The 27,626-nt window shown below is 40.0% G+C and overlaps 1 protein-coding gene across 1 annotated transcript; it reads left to right on the forward strand.

Moving 5' to 3' along the window:
* Nucleotides 1-2,473: 2,473 nt before the first annotated feature.
* CREBL2 (cAMP responsive element binding protein like 2) lies at nt 2,474-24,652 on the forward strand. The gene is made up of 4 exons (XM_044227496.1): nt 2,474-2,786; nt 18,847-19,044; nt 20,494-20,638; nt 23,341-24,652. The coding sequence occupies exons 1-4, from the start codon at nt 2,772-2,774 to the stop codon at nt 23,343-23,345; spliced, it is 363 nt and encodes a 120-aa protein (XP_044083431.1). The 5' UTR covers nt 2,474-2,771; the 3' UTR covers nt 23,346-24,652.
* Nucleotides 24,653-27,626: the final 2,974 nt, after the last annotated feature.

The raw sequence follows: 27,626 nt of genomic DNA on the forward strand, positions 1-27,626 counted from the left end.
TGTTCTGTATATTTACTGCTAAATCTGGCAACTCTACCTCCATTGAATTCCGGAAGGGTTTTAGTAGTCTTTGAAGAGGACTGGGTCAAAGAGTCCTCCAAAATAACATTAAGGAATATTAATGAACCTTTATCAAATATTCAGTGGTTTAATTTAGGCTAAAACAACAAAAAACCAGCAGTATGCAAAGAACATCTTATTTTTAATGGTTTTATTGATATAAGTCACATACTGTAAAATTCACTCATTTTTTTTCATTTTTTAAAGATTTTTAAAAATTTATTTACGAGAGAGAGAAAGAGAGATCATGAGCAGGTGGGGAAGAGTAGAGAGAGTAGACTCCCTGTAGAGGTAGGGAGTCCGAGGTGGGACTTGATCCCACGACTCTGGGACCATCACCCACTCTGAAGGCAGATGCTTAACCAACCAAGCCACCCAGGTGCCCCGAGATTCACTATTTCTTTTGAAATTTTTAGTTAATGTATTAACTGTATTTGGCTGCAAATATATCTTTAACTCATAAATTCAGATCAAGAGTCCCATGTTCGAGAAGATATTTGCAAATGACAGTACAGACAAAAGGTTGATATCCAGGATCTATAAAGAACTCCTCAAACTCAACACACACAAAACAGGCAATCATATCAAAAAATGGGCAGAAGATAGGAACAGACACTTCTCCAATGAAGACATACAAATGGCTATCAGACACATGAAAAAATGTTCATCATCACTAGCCCTCAGGGAGATTCAAATTAAAACCACATTGAGATATCACCTTACACCTGTTAGAATGGCCAAAATTAGCAAGACAGGAAACAACATGTGTTGGAGGGGATGTGGAGAAAGGGGAACCCTCTTCCACTGTTGGTGGGAATGCAAGTTGGTGCAGCCTCTTTGGAGAACAGTGTGGAGATTCCTCAAGAAAGTAAAAATAGAACTTCCCTAGGACCCTGCAATTGCACTACTGGGTATTTACCCCAAAGATACAGATGTAGTGAAAAGAAGGGCCATCTGTACCCCAATGTTTATAGCAGCAATGGCCACGGTCGCCAAACTGTGGAAAGAACCAAGATGCCCTTCAGCGGACGATTGGATAAGGAAGATGTGGTCCAGATACACTATGGAGTATTATGCCTCCATCAGAAAGGACGAATACCCAACTTTTGTAGGCAACATGGACGGGACTGGAAGAGATGATGCTGAGTGAAATCAGTCAAGCAGAGAGAGTCAATTATCATATGGTTTCACTTATTTATGGAGCATAACAAATAGCATGGAGGACATGGGGAGTTAGAGAGGAGAAGGGAGTTGGGGGAAATTGGAAGGGGAGGTGAACCATGAGAGACTCTGGACTCTGAAAAACAATCTGAGGGGTTTGAAGGGGGGGGTGGGAGGTTGGGGTACCAGGTGGTGGGTATTATAGAGGGCACGGATTGCATGGAGCACTGAGTGTGGTGCAAAAATAATGAATACTGTTATGCTGAAAATAAATAAAAAATAAATTTAAAAAAAAAGAGTCCCATGTTCTACCCACTTAGGCAGCCAGGCACCCTTAATTTTTTTATTTTTTAACATTTTCAGCACTTCAAAAAAAGAAAACCAGGGCCCATTAACAATCCCTCCCCATTCCTGTCTCACTTCCCCGCTGTTCCCAACCATAGCCCCTGTCAACCACTAGTTAACTTTTTTCTTTCAATTACCTGTTCTGGACCTTCCATTATAAATGGAATCTACAAAATGAGGCTCTTAATTTTGTGTGTTGTCAAGGCTCAGCCACTCTGTAGCATCTATCAGTACTTCATTCCTTTTTATGGCCCAGTAACATTCCTCTGCACATACATACCACATTTATCCTATCCATTCATCCCCTGACGGACATTTGGGTTGTTTCCACTTTTCGACTATTATGAATAATGCTTCTAGGATAGAACATCCTTCTACAGGTTTTCACATGGAAGTGTGTTTTCATTTCTTTGGAATTGTTGGCGATATGGTAACTTTACGTCTAATATTGGGAGAACTGCCCAACTGTTTCTCAAAACGGGCAGCATTGTACATTCTTAGTTTTATTTTCTTTCTTCCCTGCCTCCCCCTTTGGTCTGTGTGTGGAATAAAGAATCTTCAGGGCTTCCTCGGTGTCCCGGAGGAGGGCCTGCTCCCAGGGCTCCTCCTTGGGGCGGGCATCTGTAGGGCCCCAAAGTCATCCCACCAGTGCCCAGAGCGCTGGAAGTCCAAGACAGCGCTCTGCTGGAAACGTAGTCTGGCCTCCTGACTGGCTCCTCCCCCGCAGCGCTCGCCGGCAGGAGGAAAACAGACGCCTTGCTGAGGGTATGTGGACATTGTAGTTTTCTTCCTAGTCAGCCCTGCAGATAGTGCGTTAGGGAAAACTACAATCCCCAGAATGCGCCCCGAATACGGCAACCGAGGAGGCCATTCCGCGTGCAGTGCTCCCGCCCACCCTCCCGTCCGGGCCGCTCTCCAGGGCGTCTGTAAACACACCCCGAGACTGTCATGGAGGGGGAGGAGGAGGCGGCGGCGGCGAAAGGGGGCGTTTTGGGCCGCCTCCAGGGTCCGCTCTGTCATTCCTGAACTGGTCCCTCGTCCCCGTGACTGTGGCATCAGGGAATCGAACTATTAGGCGAAAGGAGGAGACAGTCAGAACCATATCCCCTTCTTCCCCCGGGGCGGGGGCCGGGCCGGGCCAGGCCGGCTGAGCCGGGGGAGGGCAGTGGGAGGGAGCGCCTGGCCAGGCCGGCCTGTCCGCCGAGATGGATGACAGTAAGGTAAGTCCTGTGGTTTGCACGCGCAGCTGCCGCCGCCGCCGCCTGCTTGTCGCTAAGTGCTAGACCCGCCGCTGAACCTCAGCCTGGTAGCCACGCCAACACCCAGGAAACACCTGCCATAGACACCCCTGCGCCTCCAGTTATTACCCCACGGTGCCCAGCCAGGAATTCAGGGAACAGGGGGCTGCGTCTTTCCAGAAAGGGCTCCCTCCTCTGGGAATTTTTCACTCCCAGGACAATCCTGTTTGTCAGCTTTTCCAGGTAGTGCAAAGCCTAGTCCTTAACTTGCCTAGCGAAATAAGTGAAGAAACCACGGTGCTTTTTCTTTTTGCCTTCCCCTGCCCCCCTCCCAGACTTTCTCCGGTTTGGAGACCTTAATTAGGGCACCCTGAACCAGCCCTATTCCCCTTAAAGGTTCCCCTTTCTTCTCTCAGGCTCCCTTACTCAATGCCCCATTCATATAATCAGTTCACTCCCCCTCTGAGATATTTTCCTGTGGTTGGTTGGAGCACTCTGCTAAGCTCCTGTTGCTATTCGTCCAGAATCTAACCTCCTGTAGAAAGCCTTCTCTAAGAGAAGTAGTGAATTCCTTCTTGTTAATCTGTCTTAATATCCTACCACCTTTTGCCATCCAAATCAGTTATTCCTATGATTCTAACAGACATTGTTCATAATTGGCTAATTCATAGAGTTTATGTATAACTATTTATGTCTTTATATCTATCATTAATGTTGTCTAGTTTTAGCTCATGAAGATAGGGATGGTCAGCTTATTGATGTTTTATAATGTTTAGGAAATTGAACTCTTTTTTTTTTTTAAGGAGTCAGACTAATAGACTTTGGCAGTTTTGAAGTAGAAATAATTCCTTCTGTATGCCTTTAAGAGGTCTTACTTTCCACAATTTCTGGCATACTGCTCATGCTAGCTTTTTCCTTCGTTTGGGTGCCCTTTCACCCTCCACCAAACCAGTAATACTCTGCTGCTGTCACTTTTTTTGTTTCACTCATCCTTAGAATGAAAAAATTTCTAGATTCTCTATGCTGCTTGGGTTATTCTACATTAGCTCCTCTTCCTGTTCTCACAGAAGGCTCTGAGCAAAGCGGTAGGCAGAAGGGAAAGCCCATCGCAGTACTTTGGAATTGAGACTCACCTGGAGAAACAGTTTGCTCGTGAAGTAGCAAACCCTAACAGGAAGTGGTGTTTCCAAGACAGAAAGGGGGAGTTCTGAAAGTTTTCCAGAAACATCAGAAAATAATTTTTCCATGAAAGTCTTGCTAGCTTGATTGCTCAGTATTAATACTGAAAGAAAATCTGAATACCATATCCATTACCTTTTTCAGAATAATGTTATGGCTCTTTAAGATGCTAAAATAACATTGCTTTTTAATTTCCTTAATTTGAGGCTCTCACAGTACATTCTATAAAATTTTTAGTTTCCTTTTCAGAATTTTGAAACATTTAATAACTTTCTCAAAGTCTTCACTAGTCTCAAGTCCAAAAAAAATACGTAGAATTCGGAGTTATTTAACTTAGCCATAAAATCACATAGGAGCTGTTTCTAAAACTAGCAACCTGTAGTGGAGGATATAAAATTTTATTGTTTTCCCTAAAAGAGTGAAGTTAAATCTGGGGGGTAGAAAGCAAAATGAACTCAGTTCTCATTCTTTTTAATTCATTGTTTTTAGAAACCAGCAGTTTCTTAAATCTTTAATGATTATGGAAAAGAAAATCTACTCCACATGTCTGTGGATGGATAGTGCCTCTGCGAATACACTACTTTCACTTTGAATACACGTAGTCGTAGTTGTGGATGAGTAATATTTAAATGCCATGTACAGCAAGATCAGACTGCTCTTCAGCAGCCAGGCAGTATGAAATAGCCCTGAAGTCTTTGGCAGCTCCCAGCCTGGCCTTTCTCTGTGCTCTAGTTGTTACAGTCCCACAGAATTATATTGTCCTCCTAGCACAGACATACATACACACAAAACACATTTTCTCCTCACATTATGTATTGGCGATAGAGTCTCAAGTTCCATTTTCTCCTGTATAAGGGGAGGTGAGAGTTGGGGCTTGGAATTATGGTGGTTGTGCATAAAGTATGATCAGAGAGCATAAAGGCTGACAAACTGGCTGACAGCAAAGCCAGGGGAATAGGAAGAGGATGAAGAGGGCAGGAGTAGCAGTTGTAGAGAGACAGTATTTGAATCAGCAGGTCAGGGAAACAGGTGATGATGATGTGAGGACTTCCCTATATAAAGATTTTGTATTCTGAGTTGGGTTTTTAAAAATAATTTTAAAAAAGATTTTATTGTTTATTTGACAGAGGAGAGAGCACAAGAGGTGGGTTGGAGGGAGAAGCAGACTTCCTGCTGAGTAGGGAGCCCCACAAGGGGCGGGGCTTGATCCCAGTGCATGGAGATCAGGACCTGAGTTGAAGGTAGATGCTTAACTGACTGGGCGCCTCTTCTGAGTTCTTTTCAGCAGTGGTGATGAATGAGTTTGCCAGGAGCTCTCCACATTCTGTCACCTACCTTTCTGGAGTCAGAGTAGGATAGATTTTTTTTTTTAAAGATTTTATTTATTTATTTGACAGAGAGAGATCACAAGTAGGCAGAGAGGCAGGCAGAGAGAGAGAGAGGAGGAAGCAGGCTCCCTGCTGAGCAGAGAGCCCGATGCGGGGACTCGATCCCAGGACCCTGAGATCATGACCTGAGCTGAAGGCAGCGGTTTAACCCACTGAGCCACCCAGGCACCCCAGAGTAGGATAGATTTGAATGGGAGTGACCTTTACCTTTCTACCCTAGCAATGTGCCTGATACAGCATCGAATACTCATTAATAGTGATTGGGTTGAAACAGAGTGACATTAAGAAGATTGCCCTGAGGGTGCCTGGGTGGCTCAGTGTTAACCCATGATCTCAGGGTCCTGGGATCGAGTCCCGCATCAGGCTTTCTGCTTGGCGGGGAGCCTGCTTCCTCCTCTCTCTCTCTTTCTCTGCCTGCCTCTCTGCCTACTTGTGATCTCTCTCTGTCAAATGAATAAATAAATAAAAGCTTTTTTAAAAAAGAAGATTGCCCTGATGTGCCTGGGCTTTATGCTCCATTGAGCCACCCAGGCAGAATATATACAGTCAATGGCAAATGGAAAAAATAAAGCAAGAGGTAGATGGGCACCTAAAAGTGAGGGCTTGGGAAAGTGCTAAGCAGCAGAGCTCAAACTTTGACTGAGTAGATCTCTACTAATTGGGAAAGAAAAATCTTGGCTGAGTTCATTAAACTTTCTGAGTTTCCATTTTATCTTCTAAATGGCTAATATCGTTTTCACAGGCTTTGTTGAGGATTAGGGATAATGCATTACTATAAAGCATTGAGTACGGAGTCTAACACATAGTAAACATACACAAAAAATGTTATTGTTACTAGTTACTATAGTTACTAGTAACTGTTGTTACTAAGAGTGACTTCTTTGGTCCTTAGGTACCTGAGATGCTCATTTTAGTAATTATTAATTGTGTGTTATTCCTAACATTTGCAGCCGTGTTTATACTTACACTTCCCTTTGCTCCTGTGTCCCCAGATGGGACGGGGCAATGGGATGAAGCATGAAATGAACTTAAGGGCACCTGGGTGGCTCAGTGGGTTAAGCCTCTGCCTTTGGCTCAGGTCATGATCTCAGGGTCTTGGGATTGAGCCCCGTATCGGGCTCTGTGTTCAGCAGGGAGCCCGTTTCCTTCTCTCTCTCTTTCTACCTGCCTCTCTGCCTACTTGTGATCTCTCTCTCTCTCTGTGTCAAATAAATAAATAAAATCTTTTTAAAAAATTTTAAAAAAAGAAGAAATCAGCTTAAGCTGTGTATTTATCAGATTGTGTGAGAAAGGTAGTCTCGTGAGCCTTGACTGTAGGATTACAATGTATAACACATATACAAAATATGCAACAATTGACTGTGTGATTGGTAAAGCTTCAACAATAGGCCAGTAGTAGTCAAGTTTTGGGGGAAGTGAAAAGTTACAGACGGTTTTTTTGACTGCTTGGGGGTTGGCACCTATTACCCTCGTGTTGTTCAAGAGTTAGCTGTAATATGTGAACCCATATCAAAAGAACTTAGTACATCATGGGTTCTCAATAAATGCTAGTGCTTTCTGACCCTGCACCAGCTCGGTTAATTGCTCATGAGAAAGGCCTGAGCTGAAGACCATATTGAGACTATTACAGTGGTTGTAGTTGATGGAGTATGCATAAAATCCTTTGAGGTGAAGAGTGTGGACAGAAAAGAGAGCTAAAGAGACAAAACCCTAGAAAACAGTAAAATGATCCGAAGGGGCTGAATAACAGGACTCAGCAACATAAACGGGAACGGAGAGGTTAGTGATACAGGAGAACGAGAACAAAAAGGGCTATTCCGTTTATCGAAGGGAGCAAAGAATTTTAAAGAACGGGCTTAGTCTACGATATGAGATGCTACCAAAAAAAATGTGTCAAGTAAACAGTGAAAAAGTATCTGCTGGACTTGGAAAATAGGAGATTGTTTATGAATCTAGCAAGAGAATTTTCCCTGGAGAGATAGGGTAGAAGCCAGAATGTGGCGGTTGAGAAAGAGGTGGGCAGGAATGAAGCAAAGACAGTTAGGTATAGACCACTCTTAGTCGGTTTTTAACAGTTTCAGGCATCGCTCAGGTATATGTTGGATGGCTTCCCAGACATAGCTGGGGGCCGGAGCAGGCATAGGTGTTGGGAGAGGAGAGGCAGGAGTTAACTCTCAGTTCAGAGAGGCCTACTTTATCTGCTTTCTCCTTCCGTGGACTAGAAGAACTGGCAGAATGGTTAGCAGCAGGAAGATGTGATTAGATTTTCTTTCTGAAGATCTGGTAAATAAAAGGCCTAACCCACAGCTGTGAAGGAAGTTTTGGGAGTCTTAACACCAAATGAAAATGCAGCTACTTGTTTTTTCTTTAAAGTGGTAAAGAGCACTAGCTGGGAACATTCATATCTATCTTATTTTTCTTAAAACAGTTGGAGGTAACTTTTCACTTCATGTTTTTGAAAAGAGCAAAACAAGCCCTCCTGCTCTATTTTGTTTTTAGCTGGAGCTGTTGCTCCCTACCCTTTCGGGTAAATGTGTAAATGCGATAATTCTGTTAGACTTAACAGCTTGAAACTTTTATGAGTTGCTTTAAGAATTAGAGCATTAGGATGTAAATAAGTGCAAAAAGGGTGGTAAAATAGTTAAGAGTTCTTAACTGGTTTTTCAGATTTTATATCCCTTATGAGGGAGCTTTTTTTTTTTTTTAACAACTTATATAAGTTGGCAGTCATAATAGTGATATCAACTTAAGTCTGTTTCAGAATATTCCTAATTTTTCTTTGCATTTATTTATTCAATCAGTCATTTAATAAATGCCTCCCAAATGCCTGGCTCCGGGCTGCATATGGCCCAGTTATGGTTGAGGTTATGGAAGTAGAAAACACGGACGGTTTTGGTGCATGAGGAGCTCACGTTACTCGGAGGAGAAAGAACTTAAATCTGTGAGGCCACTAGAAAAAAACAATGTAATGTACAAATTCAGTGTGTTCACTGTATGTTCCAGGCATTAGGAGAAGAAAAATGACATGGGAAGGGGGTAATTGTCAGGGAGAGCTTCAGAGGGAGAGGGCTAGAGCTGACCCTAACCAAAAAAACCATAACATTTGCTATTGCAGATGTTGGGGAGATGGAGAGAACATTTAGAGAAATGGTGAAGATTAGGTGGGAATGCAGGGGACAGAGTGAGGTCCTGAGGAGGCATGACTTCATACGATGCCCCTGTTAGGAGTAAGAATGAGAAGACTGGCTTGGTGAGCAGGAGCCCGGATGTAGTAGGCTGAATGGTGGCCCCTAAAAAGATGCATTGATGTCCTAATCCCTGGAACCTGTGAATATTACCTTATATGGTAAAAGTTTACCTTATTTGGCAAAAAAAAAGTGCTTGAGTTAATGATTCTGAGAGGAAGAATTTATCCTAGATTATCTGGGTGGGCCCTAAATCCAATGACAAGTGTCCTCATGAGAATAAGGCCAAAGGAGATTTGGCAGACAGGTATGGAGGCAGTGAGACCACAGAGGTAGAGGTTCGACTGATAGGGCCAAATATCAAGGCATGCTGATAGCTACTAGATGCTGGAAGAGGCAAAGGATGGATTCTCTCCCCTACGGTTTCCGAAGGGAATAAAACCCTGCTGAACTTCCGGCCTCCAGAACAGAAAGAATACATTTGTGTTGTTTTAATCACCACCAGGCTTGTGGTAATTGTCACAGCAGCCAATAGCAAACTGATACACGGGAGATGGTGACCCTAGAATCAGTGCTGAGTCAGAGGTCTTCTCTTGTGCTGGAGAGTAACATGGCCACAGGGCCATTTAAGTTTATTCTTTGTATAATGATTAGATACCACTTTTTTACAATGAGTGGAAATACAGCAAAGTTATTTTAATAAGCTGAAAAGAAAGGTTAACTTGGCCCCTCTTTGCAGGATAGATTAGCTGGGAAAGTGGGAATGGAAAAGGAGAGATGGTAGGAAGACCCACTGAGAAACTATTGTAATAACCTGTGAGTGGGGCTCAGACTGATATGGATAGTAAGAGTAGAGAGGAAAGGTAAATAAGAATTTTTTAAGGAATAGATTGGCATGACTTCAGTTGGTGGGCATGGAGAGCCACAATAGTAGAGGGAAATTTCAAGGAAGCATAAAATGAAAAAGCTTGTTAGTTAACCTCCTCACCACCATCCTCCATCAGGTGCCTGAGGTCACAGTGAGCTAGAGTAAATGAATGACTAGATAGCATTAATACTGAAGTGCATGTAAAGCACCTGTCAGTTTTAGAGCCTTTTCAGGGCATGATATGATCAAGGCAGTAAGTCCTACCGTGAAATTTGGTGGAAACAGTCGTACTTGATGATAGTGAGCTAATTCGTGACAGGTTGCTATGATGCAAATCAAGGGTCTTAGGTTCTAGATCCCGCTCTGAAATTCTCTGGACTAAAATTTTGTCATCTATAAAATAAAAAGACTACTATGCATCTCTCGTGTGTATATACATGCCTCCCTCCACTCCTGTATACACTGATATCCTGCCCCTTATGATGTTATTGTTTATTTCATGTCTGCTGTGTTTCATCAGTCCATATTCCTTACAATTTAGGATGCCCATCTTCTTACATTAATATTCCTGGAGTTTCACACAGTTTGGGGTATGGTGGTGTTTAATAAATGGTTGTCAAAGGAATTAATTTTCCCCGCTTTACCTGAAAAAGATGAGCATAGTCCTGTTTCCCTCACCTGAAATGGTGTGAAATAACATGTAGAGTGCCCAGCTCAAGACCTTGTCCCATAGTGAGTGCTCTCTCCCTACACACCTTGATTTAGCCTTGAATTTTTAAAAATATGTTTTTAAAGATTTTATTTATATGCCAGAGAGAGAGCACAAGCTGGGGGAGTGACAGGCAGAGGGAGAAGCAGGCTTCCCATTGAGCAAGGAGCCCTCTGTGGGTCTCGATACCAGGACCGTGGGATCATGACCTGAGCCGAAGGCAGATGCTCAACAGACTGAGCCACCCAGGTATCCATTAGCCTTGAATTTAAGTGCTTGTTGTTAGCTCCTGAAAAGCTAGAAGTAGAATGACCCAAGAGTTTCTGGAATAGTATTTAATCTGGACACTGGAGCCTTCCTCATTTTAAGAAGGCCCTAAAGAGCACATAACTCTTCTTTCTATGAAAGTTGAACTTGTTGGGGCTCCTGAGTGGCTCAGTTTAGTGTCTGTCTTTGGCTCCGGTCATGATGCCAGGGTCCTATAAAGGTAGTAAAACTATGGAGGTAGTAAAAAGGTCAGTGGTCGCCAACATTTTGGGAGCGAGGGAGGAATAGGTGGAACATAGGATTTTTAGGGCAGTGAAAATATTCTGTAGGATTCTGTAATGGTGGATACATGATATATGCATTTTTCAAACCCGTAGAACTATATAACACAAAGAGTGAACCCTAATGTAGACTTTGGATTTATTAATAACATTGGCTTATCAATTGTAATGAATGTACTACACTAATGCAAGATGTTAATAATAGGGGATGCTGGAAGGATGGAGGAAAAGGGGATATATGGGAACTCTGTACTTTTCTGCTTAATTTTTTGTAAACCTAAAAGAGCTCTAAAAAGCAAAGTATAGAGCACCTGGGTGGCTCAGTGGGTTAAGCTGCTGCCTTCAGCTCGGGTCCTGATCCTAGGGTCATAGGATCGAGCCTCCCTTCAGGCTCTCTGCTTTGGCGGGAAGCCTGCTTCCCCCCATCTCTTGCTGCCTGCCTCTATGCCTACTGGTGCTCTCTGTCAAATAAAAAAAAGCAAAGTATATTAATTTTAAATTTTCTCCCATTCTATGGGTTGACCTTAATGGTGTTTTGTTTGTTTATTTGTTTGTTTTAAAGATTTTATTTACTTATTTGACAGAGAGATCACAAGTAGGCAGAGAGGCAGGCGGGGGGGAAATAACATGGTATATACATGTCTCTGCTCCCTTCTGAGCAGAGAGCCTGACACAGGGCTCTATCCCAGGACCCTGAGATCATGACCTGAGCCAAAGGCAGAGGCTTGTCCCACTGAGCCACCCAGTTGCCTCTAATGGTGTTTTTTAAAGCATAAAATTTTTAATTTTGAAGTCCAGTTTATTTTTTCTTTTGTTGTATATACTTGTGATGTCATATCTAAGAATTCATGGCCTAATCCAAGGGCACAAATTTATTTCTGTTTTCCTCTACAAGTTTTCTGGGTTACATTTAGGGCTTTGTTTTATTTTGAGTTAATTTTTATATATGTCATGTTGTAGGAGTCCAGCTTAATTCTTTTGCTTGTAGACCCCAGTTGTTCCAGCATCATTTATTGAAAAGACTATTCTTTTCCCATTTCTCTATTGCTGTGGCACCTTACTGAAAATCAATTGATCATAAACGTAAGGGGTTATTTCTGGATTCTCAGTTCTTTTTCATTGATATGTATGTTTACCCCTGTGCCATTGCCACACTATCTTGATTACTGTAGCTTTCTAATAAATTTTGAAATCAGAAAGCATAAGCCATTCCACTTTTGTTGTTTTTAAAGATTGGCTGTTTTGGGTCCCTGCATTTCCACATGAATTTTTTTTATTATATTGTCAATTTCTGCAAAAAGACAGCCAGGATTTTTTTTAAAGTAATCTCTACACCCCACATGGGGCTCAAACTCAGGACTGCGAGATCAAGAGTCAAATGCTGTACCAAATGAGCCAGCCAGGTGCCCCCAGTTGGGGTTTTGATAGGGATCATGTTGAATCTGTAGATCAATTTGGGGAGTATTGTCATCTTAACAATATAAAGTCTTCCAATCCATTAACATGGGATGTCTTTCTTTTTATTAGATCATTAGTTTCTTATAATGCTGTTTTGTGGTTTTCAGTGTATAAGTCTCACTTTCGGTATCAGGCTAATAATAATGGCAAATGTTCTTTTCTGGTTTTTTGGAAGAGTTTGTAAAGAATTAGTGTTAGTTCTTTAAATGTTTGGTAGAATTCACCAGTGAAGTCACTTGGACCTGATCTTTTCTTTGTGGGAGATTTTCCAATTACTAATTCAATCTCTTTATTTGTTATAGGACTTTTCAGATTTTCTATTTTTTCTCTCAAGTCAGTTTTGCTACTTTGTATCTTTCTAGGAATTTGTCCATTTCTTCTAGGTTATCTAGATTTGGACCTATAATTTTTCATGCTATCCCATGTAACCATTTTTATTTCTGTAAAGTTGGTAGGGATGATGTCTACTAAAATCTGTCTTGATTTTAGTATTTTGGGTTGTTGTTTTCTTTTTTTTTTTTTTTTTTACTTTTATTTATTTATTCGAGAGAGAGCACAAGCAGGGGGATCAGAAGGGTCCCTGCTGAGCAGGGACCCAGATTCGGGGCCCAATCCCAGGACCCTGGGACCATGATCCAAGCCAAAGGCAGATACTTAACTGCCTGAGCCACTTACGCACCTCTTGATTTTAGTATTTTAAATGTTTTCTCTTGACCAGTTTAGCCCAAGTTTTGTTGATTTTGCTGATCTTTTTGAAGAACCAACTTTTGGTTTCATTGATTTTCTCTGTTGTTTTGCTATCCTCTATTTTGTTTATGTCTGCTCCGATATTTGTTTTTTCCTTCTACCAGCTTGCTTTGGGGTTAGCTTGCTCTTCTTTTTCTAGTTTCTTAAGGTGGAAAGTTATGTTATTGATTTCAATTCTTCTTTTTTAGTTTAGGCATTTAGAGCTCCCTTTGAGCACTGCGTTAGGTGGATCTCATCACATTTTGGTATATTGGGTTTTCCTTTTCATTCAGTTCAAAGTAGTTTTCTCTTTTCCCTTGTGATCTCTTCTTTTTTTTTTTTTTTTTTTTAAGATTTTTATTTATTTATTTGACAGAGATCACAAGTAGGCAGAGAAGGAGGCAGAGAGGGTGGGGGGAAGCAGGCTCCTTGCTGAGCAGAGAGCCCAATGATGCGGGGCTGTATCCCAGGACTCTGGGATCATGACCTGAGCCGAAGGCAGAGGCTTTAACCCACTGAGCCACCCCAGCGCCCCTTGTGATCTCTTCTTTGACCCAGTCATTATTTAGGAACATCTTTAGGTTTTTTATCTGCTGTATTTATTAAATAATAATTGCTGTATACTGAGATAGAATTATATGATGGTCCTTAGTGCTTACTTTCTAAAAATAACATCTAGTTTTAGCTTGTCTGAATGGAGAAAATATTAAAACAACAACAAAAAACAAGTAGTTAACAGAAAAGTAGGATCTTCACTCTTACTTGCTTATAATAAATAGACTTGAACCTTTTTAACATATAATGAAGACAAAATTGGTATTGCAAAAGCCCTACTGAAATTTAACATCTCTGCTATCCTCCTTTGTGTAATAAATTCTCTGTGGAGAGTAAGAAAAAAAATCAATGGCTAGTAAGTTTGTTCATGAGGAGGGCTAGGTATACAAGCTTTCTGAGTGTTTCCCTTGAGGCTTTCTATTTCTGGCTCACAAATGTGTTTGGGGGTGGGGGAGAAGTAAAAGGGGTAGTAGATAAAGCTAAATTTTATATTACTTTCATAGTTTTCTTTGGCATTTGTGTTGGAGCATAAAAATCAGTATGTTTACTTAGCCACATTAATACACTTCCTTACAAAAGAAATACGATAGAGCAAGGGGACAATGTGGTAATCACTGAGTTTGTGAAAACTTTATGAAACATTGGCAAGGACGATTTTTGGCCCAGAGACATTTGGGAGGAATTCGTGAGGTTGATTTCAGTTTTAGTTTCTGGTTCCGTCTATTAATTTCTCCTAACTGTCCCCTAATCATTATGGCTTATGAAATATATGAAATTAAGTTGCTAAAGCAACTAGTATACCAATCCACATTTGTATAATACCTTTTTCTTTTCCTTTTTTTTTCTTAAGATTTTATTTATTTATTTGACAGACAGAGATCACAAGTAGGTAGAGAGGCAGGCAGAGCGAGAGGAGGAAGCAGGCTCCCTGCGGAGCAGAGAGCCCGATGTGGGGCTCTATCCCAGGACTCTGGGATCATGACCCGAGCCGAAGGCAGAGGCTTTAACCCACTGGACCACCCAGGTGCTCCTCCTTTAAAAAAAAAAAAAAAGATTTTATGTATTTTGAGCAAGAGAGTGTATGAGTGAGGAGAGGGGTAGAGAGAGAGAGAGAATCTCAAGCAAACTCTGTACTGAGCATGGAGCCTGATGTGGGGCTTGATCCCACAACTCTGAGATCATGACCTGAACTGAGATCAAGAGTTGGGCACTTATGGGAAAACTGGACAGCTATATGTAGAAGAATGAAACTCGACCATTCTCTTACACCGTACACAAAGATAAACTCAAAATGAATAAAAGACCTCAACGTGAGACAGGAATCCATCAGAATCCTAGAGGAGAACATAGGCAGTAATCTCTTCGATATCAGCCACAGCAACTTCTTTAAAGATATGTCTCAAAAGGCAAAGGAAACAAAAGCCAAAATAAACTTTTGGGACTTCATCAAAATCAAAAGCTTCTGCACAGCAAAGGAAACAGTCAAGAAAACAAAGAGGCAACTCACGGAATGGGAGAAGATATTTGCAAATGACAGTACAGACAAAAGGTTGATATCCAGGATCTATAAAGAACTCCTCAAACTCAACACACACAAAACAGACAATCATATCAAAAAATGGGCAGAAGATAGGAACAGACACTTCTCCATTGAAGACATACAAATGGCTATCAGACACATGAAAAAATGTTCATCATCACTAGCCCTCAGGGAGATTCAAATTAAAACCACATTGAGATATCACCTTACACCAGTTAGAATGGCCAAAATTAGCAAGACAGGAAACAACATGTGTTGGAGGGGATGTGGAGAAAGGGGAACCCTCTTCCACTGTTGGTGGGAATGCAAGTTGGTGCAGCCTCTTTGGAGAACAGTGTGGAGATTCCTCAAGAAAGTAAAAATAGAACTTCCCTATGACCCTGCAATTGCACTACTGGGTATTTACCCCAAAGATACAGATGTAGTGAAAAGAAGGGCCATCTGTACCCCAATGTTTATAGCAGCAATGGCCACGGTCGCCAAACTGTGGAAAGAACCAAGATGCCCTTCAGCGGACGATTGGATAAGGAAGATGTGGTCCAGATACACTATAGAGTATTATGCCTCCATCAGAAAGGACGAATACCCAACTTTTGTAGGCAACATGGACGGGACTGGAAGAGATGATGCTGAGTGAAATCAGTCAAGCAGAGAGAGTCAATTATCATATGGTTTCACTTATTTGTGGAGCATAACAAATAGCATGGAGGACATGGGGAGTTAGAGAGGAGAAGGGAGTTGGGGGAAATTGGAAGGGGAGGTGAACCATGAGAGACTCTGGACTCTGAAAAACAATCTGAGGGTTTTGAAGGGGCGGGGGGGGCGTGGGAGGTTGGGGTACCAGGTGGTGGGTATTATAGAGGGCAGGGATTGCATGGAGCACTGGGTGTGGTGCAAAAATAATACTGTTAGGCTGAAAATAAAAAATAAATTAAAAAAAAAAAAGTTGGGCACTTAACCAACTGAGCCACCCATGTGCCCCTGTATAATACCTTTTTCTTTATAAAATGCTCTTATGCTTAAGATTCCCAGTAATCCAGGGTGCCTGGGTGGCTCAGTGGGTTAAGCCTCTGCCTTCAGCTCAGATTATGATCTCAGGATCCTGGGATCAAGCCCTGCATTAGGCTCTCTGCTTTCTCTCTGCCTGCCTCTCTGCCTACTTGTAATATCTCTCTGTGACAAATGAATAAATAAAATCTTTGGAAAAAAAAAAAGATTCCCAGTAATCCTTTAATATACCTGAGTCTTGAAAACTGGTACACTAATCAGATTTTAGCTGGCATCCAAAGCCAAAAATTCAGTCTACCATTGAGGAAAATTAAACTAAGGAAGTGGTGGTTATGTGGTTTTAATGTAATTTTATAGGAGGGGACATAAAATACAGGAACCCTGGATTTATTCACTAGGCCTTTCTAATTAAAAAAGAAAGAAATAAAATAATATTACTACCATGAAAACTAAACAAAGGGTTATAACTGTTGTTGGGTTTTTATGACTGTGTGAGGTTTACAAAATCAGTCAAGTCTCTAAAGTACACTGTGTCCTCTTTCTGGTTTCTCAAAGGCAGCCTCTCCTGAATTAATTAAAAACAAATATATGAGGTATTAGATTACAGTGTTGTGTTATTGATTATGGAGTTCACTATGTAGAGAATAGATGTGTTTACCATTTATTTTACTATAGACCTGAATTTATGCTGTAAATATGTTCCTTTTTAAAAACTGTAGTAATAGCAAATATACTTTATTTCAATGTAAGATGATTTCCAAAATATTTCATTAAAACTGCAGTTTTCTGAAGCGTAGATTATTATATTGGAATAAAAACATGATAATGCATAGTATAAAAAGCTTTAAGAGACCTGTATTTTTTTTTTTTAAGAGAGCGTGCTTGGGGGTTGGGGGGCAAGAGGGAGTGGCAAAGGGAGAGAGAGAGAGAAGCAAACTCCTTGCTGAGCGCAGAGCCCATGCAGAGCTCAATCCCAGGACCCTGAGATCATGACCTGAGCTGAAATCAAGAGTTGAACCCTTAATCGACTGAGCCACCCAGCACCCCTAAAAGACCTGTTTTTGAAAAGTTGGAACTAATTTGGGAGTAGTACTGAATCAACTAGCTTTACCCCAGTGGTGGAAAGCAAGGTTTTTTCCCCAGAGCCCTGGAGTATTCAGCCTCATTTCAGAACCACCCTGTAAAAATGCGTGCTGGAGTGGTTAACCGTCGGACATGTTACCACCCAGCATCTGGTAGATGTGGCTGATTCATATGTACAGTTTGGTTTTCCACCTAACCATTATACTTAGTAATGAGCTGATCTTTATAGGGTACTGGATGTTGTTGGTGTCTGATAGTAATAGTGATTTTCAAACAAACTAATGAGAGTTTTTATAGCCTCGTGAATATTGAATTTGAGTTTCATTACCTGATAAAGTTGCTACTTTATTGCAATGATTTGTCAGTGTTTGAGTTTTGTATCTTCTCTTTAACAATTGCCTTTTAAAGCCTCAGCAATATTCCTTTCAGAATACTGAAGTTGTGACACTTTTATTCCCTGAGGGTAATTTTCAGAAAGAACTAGGCGTCATTCAGAACCTCGTCAGATAAAGTAGATAATCTGAGGCAGACTGTGTTGTAGCTTCTAAGAAACTAGTTCTAAAAGCACTTTACCGAAAAGCTTGTTCATTGTAATAAATGTAACCCCTTTCAAGGTAATTGCTTTCAAGAAAATTTATTTGATGTTCAAGTTCAGGTTGATGTATTTAAAAATTCATCACATTTAGCTCATAGTTATGTGTTGTATAAGAACTTGGGGAGGTTCCAAAACTAAACAAGGAAGATTAAATTACTTTGTCACCAAAAAATTGTGCCTATGCAGGAAAATGAGTAACAGAGATATTGAAAAGATGTCATATGACGAGTGGGAGCAGGTAGAAATCTCCTGAGACAGTCTAGGGTTATAATTATAGTCTTCTAAAGGCAGGAGAGAATTATCCCGAAGATGTCAGGGACTTCCAGTGTGTTCCTTTGGACTCGATAAACTTGAAGAGGGAAGTCATAGCCAAATTGCTTAGGATACATATTTATAAATAAATAAGTTAATGAATATATATATTATATATATTTATATATATATATTTATTCACTATATATATATATATATATATATATATATATATATAAAAAACATAGGGCACTTGGGTGGCTCAGTTGGTTAAGTTTCTGCCTTAGGCTCAGGTCATGATTTCAGGGTCCCGGTGTCAAATCCCACATCTAACTCTCTGCTCAGAGAAGCAGGCTTCCCACCAAGCAGGGAGCACAGTGTGGGGGCTCCACCCCAAGACCCTAGGATCATGACCTGAGCCGAGGGCAGATGCTTAACAATTGAGCCACACAGGCGCCCCCCCATTGGTGTTTTAACAAATATCGTCTCTTCTATGTGTTGTTTTTTAATGTCGAGATCACACTGAACTTAGAATTTTAAATACTGATTTTTTTTAACTTACTATTTTCTCAAGTCAATAAAAATTCCATGTAAACAAAGTATTTAGTGGCAGTCTTTTAGATTTTAGTATCCAGCTACATATGGTTCATGAAGTTTCCTGTTAAACTACTTAAAGATTGTTATTGAAGAAATAATAAAACTTAGAGTATTTCTTCTCTCACACTCATGATATCAAGAGTATCAGAAAAAAAAAAAAACCATACAAACAAACAAACAAAACAGGAAGCAAAGACTCCTAAGGCATTTCATGGGATTATGCTTTCTAAGTTTCATAGGTTTCATTTATTACTTGTAAATGTTTTCCTTACTAATAATATGCAGCCATAGTCACTTTCCTAGAAACAGAACTAAGAGGAAAAAAATGGTTTCTTTTCTCTCTTGCTGAAGGTGGTTGGAGGGAAAGTAAAGAAGCCCGGCAAACGTGGTCGGAAGCCAGCCAAAATTGACTTGAAGGCAAAACTTGAGAGGAGCCGGCAGAGTGCAAGAGAATGCCGAGCTAGGAAAAAACTAAGATACCAGTATTTGGAAGAGTTGGTATCCAGTCGGGAAAGAGCCATATGTGCCCTCAGAGAGGAACTGGAAATGGTAAGAAAGTCTACCAATAAACACATGAAAAAATCAACCTAAGCTTAGCAAATTAAAGTATGGAGATACCAATTTTCACGTATCCACTTGACAAATCTGGGAAAGAAATCTGTTAGCCAGGATGTAGGCAAATAAGCATTTTCACACAGTGCTGGTGGAAGCAGAATGTACATGACTGTTTCTCTGAGGGACTGTTCATGAAAGAAAAAATTGGAAAATAACCCAAATGTACAAGAATAGGAGATTTTTTAATGGCTGCAAAGTAGCCAACATTCAGATATTGGACTGCTTTGCAGCCATTAAAAAAAAATCACGATGCACATATATATTTACTGCTGTAGAAAGGCATTCACAATATATGGCTAAGTGGAAAAGGCAATATAGCAGTATTTAACAATATGCATTGTATACCATTTGTATTTCATATTTATTCACCATATTTCATTCATTCATTAAGACTTTGGGTGATGAGGGGCGCCTGGGTGGCTCAGCGGGTTAAAGCCTCTGCCTTCCGCTCAGGTCGTGATCCCAGAGTTCTGGGATCGAGCCCCGCATCGGGCTCTCTGCTCAGCGGGGAGCCTGCTTCCTGCTCTCGCTCTCTCTCTCTCTCTCTCTCTCTGCCTGCCTCTCCGCCTACTTGTGATTTCTGTCAAATAAATAAATAAAATCTTAAAAAAAAAAATTAAAAAAAAAAAAAAAGACTTTGGGTGATGAATGTTAAAGAGAAGATGAAATGTTAAAGAGAATGGAAATCTCATTACTATGACCTCAAGGGAGGAGGTGACAGGTTGGAGAAGAGAGACTACTACTATGATCATTACAAAACTGGGATAGGCTACTACCTCAGCATTTTAAAAGGCAAGACATAAGGTTGGGTCCTGAAGAGAATCCAGATATATACTATTCAGTAGATTTAAAAAATATATGATATTGAATTTGACTTATGCTATAAATTATTTCTCACGTTCTGCAGTGTAAACCACTTGAGGGCATAGCCTTTGAACTGACTAATCTTTGTATACCCCCAAAGTCCATAGTATACATTTCAGTAGAAAGTAGACATTCAGTGAATGTTTATGAAAGAGAATAGAAATTACAGAATTATTTATTTTAGGAATGGAAATGATAATGTGATAGTTAGCAAAAAGAGAAGGATCCTAATTAGTGGCACACTGTGGGGAGATGTTCTTTTCACTAGAGGGGACTTCTAAATCTGAACGCTACTCCAGTGTATCACAAGAAGAATCATCAGCAGTTGCCTACCCTCTTCTGAAAGATGGCAGACCTTATACATGTCCTCCGTGGGAAACAGGAAATACGGTGGAGGGCAGGATTCCCAGCAGCCAGTTTGACCTCTAGTTATGGAAGTTACTACTTCTAGGATTTCCACCAGTGGTTCCTGAACTCTGACTAGTAAAATTTTACTTAAATATATTTTACATATTTCAGTACAAGCAGTGGTGCATGGCAATGGACCAAGGAAAAATCCCTTCTGAAATCAAGGCCCTACTCACTGGAGAAGAGCAAAGCAAATCTCAGCAGAACTCAAGCAGGCACACAAAAGCTGGGAAGACAGACGCTAATAGCAATTCCTGTGAGTACAATGAGGGGGAGCGTTTATATTTAGAGGAGCATCTTCAGGTAGGGTTTCCATTGACCTCTTTCCTTGGTATATCATTAAATAAAATGTTGATGTCATTTGTAATACACTAATAGCAAGTGAAAGAGTGTTAGATTCTAAATACTGAAGTGAATTTTACATGGGATCTATGAAGAGCAACTGCTAAATGTATGGAAGAATTTTAAAGTAGACTTAGCCCATAAATGGGAGTATACCATTCTAGTTATTGTTGGTAATAAAGCCTTTTATTTGTATTTTGATTTACAGCTTACAAAACACTTTCACTTATATTTATCTTGTTTTTCCTCCAATGTTTGTGTTAAGGAATTATACTTTTTATTTTATAGATGAAGAAATAGCAGAGGAGGGCGCCTGGAAGCTACTGCCTTCAGCTCAGGTCATGATCCTGGAGTCCCAGGGTCAAGTCCCACATTGGGCTCCCTGGTTGGCAGGGTGTCTTCTCCTCTGACCTTCCCCCTCTCATTCTCTCTCTCTCAAATAAAATCTTAAAAAAAAAAAAAAAAAAGCAGAGGAATTGGATAAGGCACCCAAGGTCACACAGCTCTAATGGGAAAACCTGTCTTCACCTAGTCCAAACTCTGTCTAGTACAGTAGCCCATCACTGTAGGATTTTTTTTTTTAATTATGGTGAAATTTACATAACAAACATTTTAAAGTAATAATTCAGAAGCATTTGGTACATTCACAGTGTTGTACAATCACCACTTCTATGTAGTTACAAAGCATTTTATCACCCCTAAAGAAAATCCCGAATTCATTAAACAGTTACTTGTTATTCCATCCCTCCCACCCTTGGCAACTGTGAATTTACCTTCTGTCTCTGTGGAGTTACCTATTCTGGATAAATTTCATGTAAATGGAAACATACAGCATGTGATTTTCTGTATCTGGCCTCTTTTCAGCTAGCATGATGTTTTCAAGCTTCATCCACATTATAGCATATACTCGTCCTTTTTTACATTTTGTGGCTATATAATATTCCAGTGTGTATGTATATAATAATTGATTTATCCATTGGTCTATTGACATTTGATTCTCCCTTTTGGTTATTGTGAACAGTATGCTTTGAAACATGACCATACAAGTGTGTGTTTGAGTACTTGTTTTCAATTCTTTGGGTTATACACCTAGAAGTAGAATTGCTGGGTCATATGGTAATTCCACATTTAACTTTTAGAGGAACCACTAACTGTTTTCCACAGTAGCTGAAATATGCTGCACTCCTACCAGTAAGATAGGAAGCTTTCCATTTCTCTACATCTTGCCTGTGCCTTTTATTTTCCATTTTTAAAAACTACAGCCTTCCTAAGATGTGAAGTAGTATCTGATTGTGGTATTGATTTGCATTTCCCTGAAGACTAATGGTGCCGAGCATCTCTTCTTGTGCTTCATGACCATTTGTATATCTTCTCTAAAGAAATGTCTTAAGTCCCTTGCCCACATTTTAATTGAGTTGTTTTTCATTTTGTTGTTGAGTTGTAAGAGTTCTTTATATATTCTAGGTTCTAGACCTTTATCAGGAATATTTTGCAGATATTTCTCACATTGTATAGGTTATCTTTTAACATTCTTGATAGTGTCCTATTAAGAATGCACGAAACATCGAAATTTTGTTGAAGTCCAGTTTATCTGTTTTTTTCTTTTGTTGTTCATGCTTTGTCATGTGTAACAATCCATTGCTAAATCCAAGGTCATGAAGACTTACCCCTATGTTTTCTTCTAAGAGTTTTATGGTTTTATTTTTTTTATATATTTTTTTTAAAGATTTTTATTTATTTATTTGACAGACAGAGATCACAAGTAGCAGAGAGGCAGGCAGAGAGAGAGGAGGAAGCTGGCTCCCTGCAGAGCAGAGAGCCCGATGCGGGCCTCGATCCCAGGACCCTGGGATCATGACCTGAGCCGAAAGCAGAGGCTTTAACCCACTGAGCCACCCAGGCGCCCGAGTTTTATGGTTTTAGCTCTTATATTTTAGCTCATTGATCCATTTTGAGTTTATTTTCTATATGGTGTGAGGTAGAGGTCCAGTTGAATTCTTTGGCATGTGAATATCCAGTAGTTCCAGCTCTATTTGTTGATGAGACCAGGAAGATTTTGTAATGAAGATGTATGGATTGGTTTCTTTGTCATTGTGACTGCTTTGGGAGCACTTGTAACAGTTTTAAAAGTATATTATAAACTTTTTATCTTTTAAAATTTTTTAAAGTTTTGGGTTTGTTTTTTGTTTTTTGTTTTTTGTTTTTGAGAGAGAGAGAACGGGGGTAGGGATAGGAGGGAGGAAGAGGGACAAACATACCCTGCATTCAGTGCATAGCCTGATGCAGGGCTCAGTCTCAGGACCCTGAGATCACCACTTGAGCCAAACTAAGAGTCGGCCACCCAACCAACTAAGCCACCCAGATACCCCTCTTTTAAAATATTTTTATAAAATTGAAGGGTTTGTTTTTTGTTAGCCTTTCTTAGATGAGGTAACATTTGCCTTAATCTAAATTGAATTAATGAAAAAAAACCCAGATCAGCTCAGTTTCCTTTCAATACCTATTTTTAAAAAGCCTTTCTCCATAGATACCAAACAAACAAAATGTATTTAAAAACAGATTAACCAAGCTTCGTTGACTTGCAAGCATTCTTACATTGGTAACTTTATCTTTCAGGGTGAAGATTTATAAAATGACGAGTCACTGATTGAAGCCAATACTTTATCCTATGGAGGATGAATGGGCAAGATTGTACTTCTTGGCTCCATTTACTACCTACTGCTCAGTAGTCATCTCTGTAAATCTGCAGTTTCTACCAAAATGTGTGATCATAGATCCCAAAGGATTTTGCTTTAACTTTCAACACTTAGAAAATTTATAAACATTCAGACCTGTTCTGGTTGCCCTTGCCACCCATGGCATTGAACATGTTGCAATGCTTGAAAACACAGGAGTAGAGAGAAGTGGGTGAAGATTGTATTTTTGCACCTTAACTCTACATTGCTTTATTGGTTAATTTATATTCTTTCCATGTATTTCATGTCATTGTATGTGTATGTGTGTGTAGGTGTGTCACCTTCTTTTATGTTTTTGACTGCCCTACAAAGAGAAACCAAATGGGCTGATTACCAAGTTCTCAGCCTTTATGGACCTAATCTTATTTGTTTCTATCTACTTGAGTAATGTTTATTTTCTGCATGAACCATGATTTCTCCTGTGAGCCATTCCAGCATAAGCTGTGAATATGTATTAACAAATATATACATTTCTATTTTTATAATCCATAATGATATGCCTGTTTTAAATAATGTACATGTTAACAAAATCCATCAGGAAAGCCCCCAAGACAGCGTCTGTTTAAAACTTTTGTTGCTGTCTTCTCAAACTATATTTATAAAAGTTTGCTAGGGCCTAGTCCATATGTGGAGAATAATTAGTCAAATTTTATTTTTAAGCAAGAAGTAACCTTTTAGGCATTTCAGCAGCAGACATCCTCTTGACAACCTAGAATATGTATGTATGTACGTATATATATGTGTTTCTATCGTATGTCTGTATATGTATGTGGGGAGGGTAGGAGTGAATGTTCACACACATTGCCTTGTGTAGTCAACTAACTCGGAGTATTTTCCTAAAGAAAATAGGATGAAATCAGCTGCTGAGATCGAGTTTCTGCCTCAAGAGATCTGGAACAAACCGAGGGAGAAATTGTTAGTAGATCTAATGGCTGTAGGCATAACCAGAACACTTAGTTTCTTCCCTGACATGAGTTTCCGCAGGAAAATGTTCTGAGCCAGGAAGAAACACACTGTGGGTGTGCATCTGGTTCGGCCCTGACGGCACCTCCGCTCTGGAGTGAAGCCGTGAGCTGGAGTTGTGCACAGCAGGCGGCTGGTGGGCCAGGCAGGAGGGGCACAAGGCCAGAATGGTTCTTTCCAGTTCCTGTCACAGCTTCATTTACTTTCTTCCTGACTACCAGAGTGATGGTTGAGGAATCAAGCTCATCATATTCTACTTGCAAGTAGACTAGGAATCTTTCATTTTCCTCACTGAGACACTTTATCACTCTCTTCTTTTTCCCATAGTTAAATCAGGAACTGTGTTCTCTGTTGCTGCTAAATTATAATTGTTCTTAGCTCTAATGAAGCAAATATCTGGCTTCTGAACAGTATGTTTTGTTATGAAATGGCAGTCTAAGAGGAGGCATCATCGTCTAGACTGTGGGGTGGAATAAGAGATGGACCACGTAGTGTCAGATTACAAGGTACTCTCCCCCCTTCTCTTAGGCCACACATTTGAATGAAGTGCTTCCCTTTAGCCTGAGTTCCTGAAGATCTCTTGTGGGTATATTGCAAACTCAGATCTAGTCTAGTCCTGTGTGACTACTGATATACCACTAGCCCAGCCTGTTGGGTCTCTCTGTGTTTTGGAGGACTGGGGGTTTAAGAGTATTTAATGTCTTTTTAGGATCACAAATATAGATAGATTAAAGATTGTTAATATTCAGACCTTCAGAATTTAAGTGTTTTAAATACAGTGTTCAGATTGTAATGGGTATGTTTTTGCCATCTGGTCTACTCAAGTGTATATTTTTATTTAGCAAAACAGCCCAAGATTTACTCTGTGTTGCTTTTGTTCAGTACCTTTTGAATCCCCAGAAGAGTTGTTTTCAAAGCAAACATTCCAAAATGAATGTGGCTCTTCAATGGAATGTCTCCATTGTGCTTGAAGTATTTCTTCTCTGGTTGTAACGTTAATTACAAGGTCATTTGAGCTACCCTCCACCCTCACCCCCAGTATCTTTATAAGAGCAGTGACTTTGTCCTCAGGTAGAGGATGTGTAATTTTGGATGACAGTAAATTACAGCTCACTGAGTTTATTCCTAAACCGATCTTTTTGGTATTTTAAAGTAGATCATACCAAGAGAAAGTTCCTTGGTCTTAAAAAGGAATGTTTTGATTGCTTTGGGTATTGTGCTGGCTGCACGCTTTGGCCACTTGAAGCATGTTAATAAATGTCACTGATTAAAACAGCTGGAGCATTTCTTTTCCCATTCCAGTTAAGAAGCAGCACACTGAAACCGTAGCATCTCTCCCTCTCTGTAATGACAGCACCCAGGCTGAGAGAGAACAGAGGAGGGTGAGAGAATCGGTAAGCTCTGTCCCTGTGGCATCAGTGCTAGTCTCTGTGCTCCCTGAGCAAAGAGAGTAATATTTTCTTTTTCTTTCTTTTTTCCCCCCCAAAGAAAGGAAGGTAAGGGGAAAATACCTATTTGTGTATTCAGACCAGTCATATTCTGTCATTAACTTAGCATAGACCTGCCACATAGTAGAACAACTGAACATAATAGGGAATAAGTTTGACCAGGCCAAGTTTTAGAATATAGCTGACATTCTTAAAATTTTTTTTCCTATTTTATCTAAAAGCTGTCTGTTGCATCTAAATCAGAATCTGTCTTACTGCAGCAAATTCATATCACCGTGTATGAGCTAATTGACAGTATTTATCAGCATCACCGTTTAGCATTTTACTTCATCATCTTTGAATTATGATAGACTTGATTTGGCTCATTGCAAAAAGCATAGGTTTAAACTGGAGCTAGGTTTAGTTAAAATAAAGGCAAATAAAATTTAAAAACATAAATACTATATTTCACCAGAAATCAGTTGCATATTATCAATTACATATTTAGTTTTAAAAGAGAGGAAGATTATTAATCCACGTGGTATTTGGGGGTGTTGAGGGAATTTTTCTTTCTCTGAAGAGCATTGTACAATTATATTTTTATGAAAAATAAAATATCTTCACCAGAGACATCTCAAATGGTCTGTTTTACAATATTGAAGTAATGTCCATGTTAGCACAGAGTAAAAAGAGTGAGATTTAAGCAGAAGAACTGGTCTTGGGGTCATTTTCTGAGTCACCTTGAAATCATTTACCTCTTAGCCTGTTTCTCATCTTTAAAAAAGGGGAAGATAACTTTCACAGAATAATTGGCAGGCTAAATAGGAGTTATGAGCAACTGCTTCTTAATTAGTAAAGAACTATATTAAATTTAAAATAGTCACATATGCCTGAGTTTTTCTATTGTTAGAATTTAAATCACTGAAGGTAATTATTTTATTTAATGAGCTGGAATTTAAACATGGAGGGTTGTAGGTATCACATTTCTGAAGTGTTTTTAGCTTCATCATTATGTCTATCCCTGGACTGTTATAGTTGGAAGCCATTTTTAACAATAATAGCCTTCTGTTAATTAAGCTAATTTTAAGAATAATTAGTGTTCTAACTGGTAATAATCCTATAATCTGCATAAAGCAGGTTTTCAGGCTGCTAGGTAACTTGGTTCTCTTTTCCCTTATTCCATCCATTTTACTTAACTATAGAGTAGTCATGAATCAGAGCCAAGACTGCCATGTAAGGTTGTGCCAATTGTGCACTACACAAAGGCACCCAGTTGAGGAGGTGAATGGACCTAAAATCTGGCTCACATTTCCTGCAACAGGCCATGTGCAGTGGAGAGGAGACCTGGTGTCTCCTCACCAGGGCACCTGTGGCACAAATCTGTCCAGAGAGTACAGATTTGTGCCTAAAATTAAAATTTGCCCTAAAGGAGTACCTTTCTTAACTCCTCCATCCAGAAGGTGCCTTTTTAAAAACATGAAACAGTGTTTTGCTGCAGCTGGCTTATGGCTGGCTCCCCGGAGGAAAGCTAATTGTGTGCATCTCTTCTCAACTCCACATTGAGTGACATCCAGTTGGTCGCTTCTAATTGGCAACGCTTGGAGTACTGACACCATAGAAGTCAGTAAATGCTACAAATCAGGGATTCCTCCCCCCACCATGCCCTGCCAGACCTAATTTCCAGCACACCACTGAAAAAGACTTAGTGTAGGCTAGAATGGCCCTGACCAGAGCACGCACAGTAGAGGCCTCAACAATGTATGCTTGGAAGACCCAT

Source organism: Neovison vison, chromosome 12 (genome assembly GCF_020171115.1).
Source record: "Neovison vison isolate M4711 chromosome 12, ASM_NN_V1, whole genome shotgun sequence".
Classification (NCBI taxonomy): domain Eukaryota; kingdom Metazoa; phylum Chordata; class Mammalia; order Carnivora; family Mustelidae; genus Neogale; species Neogale vison.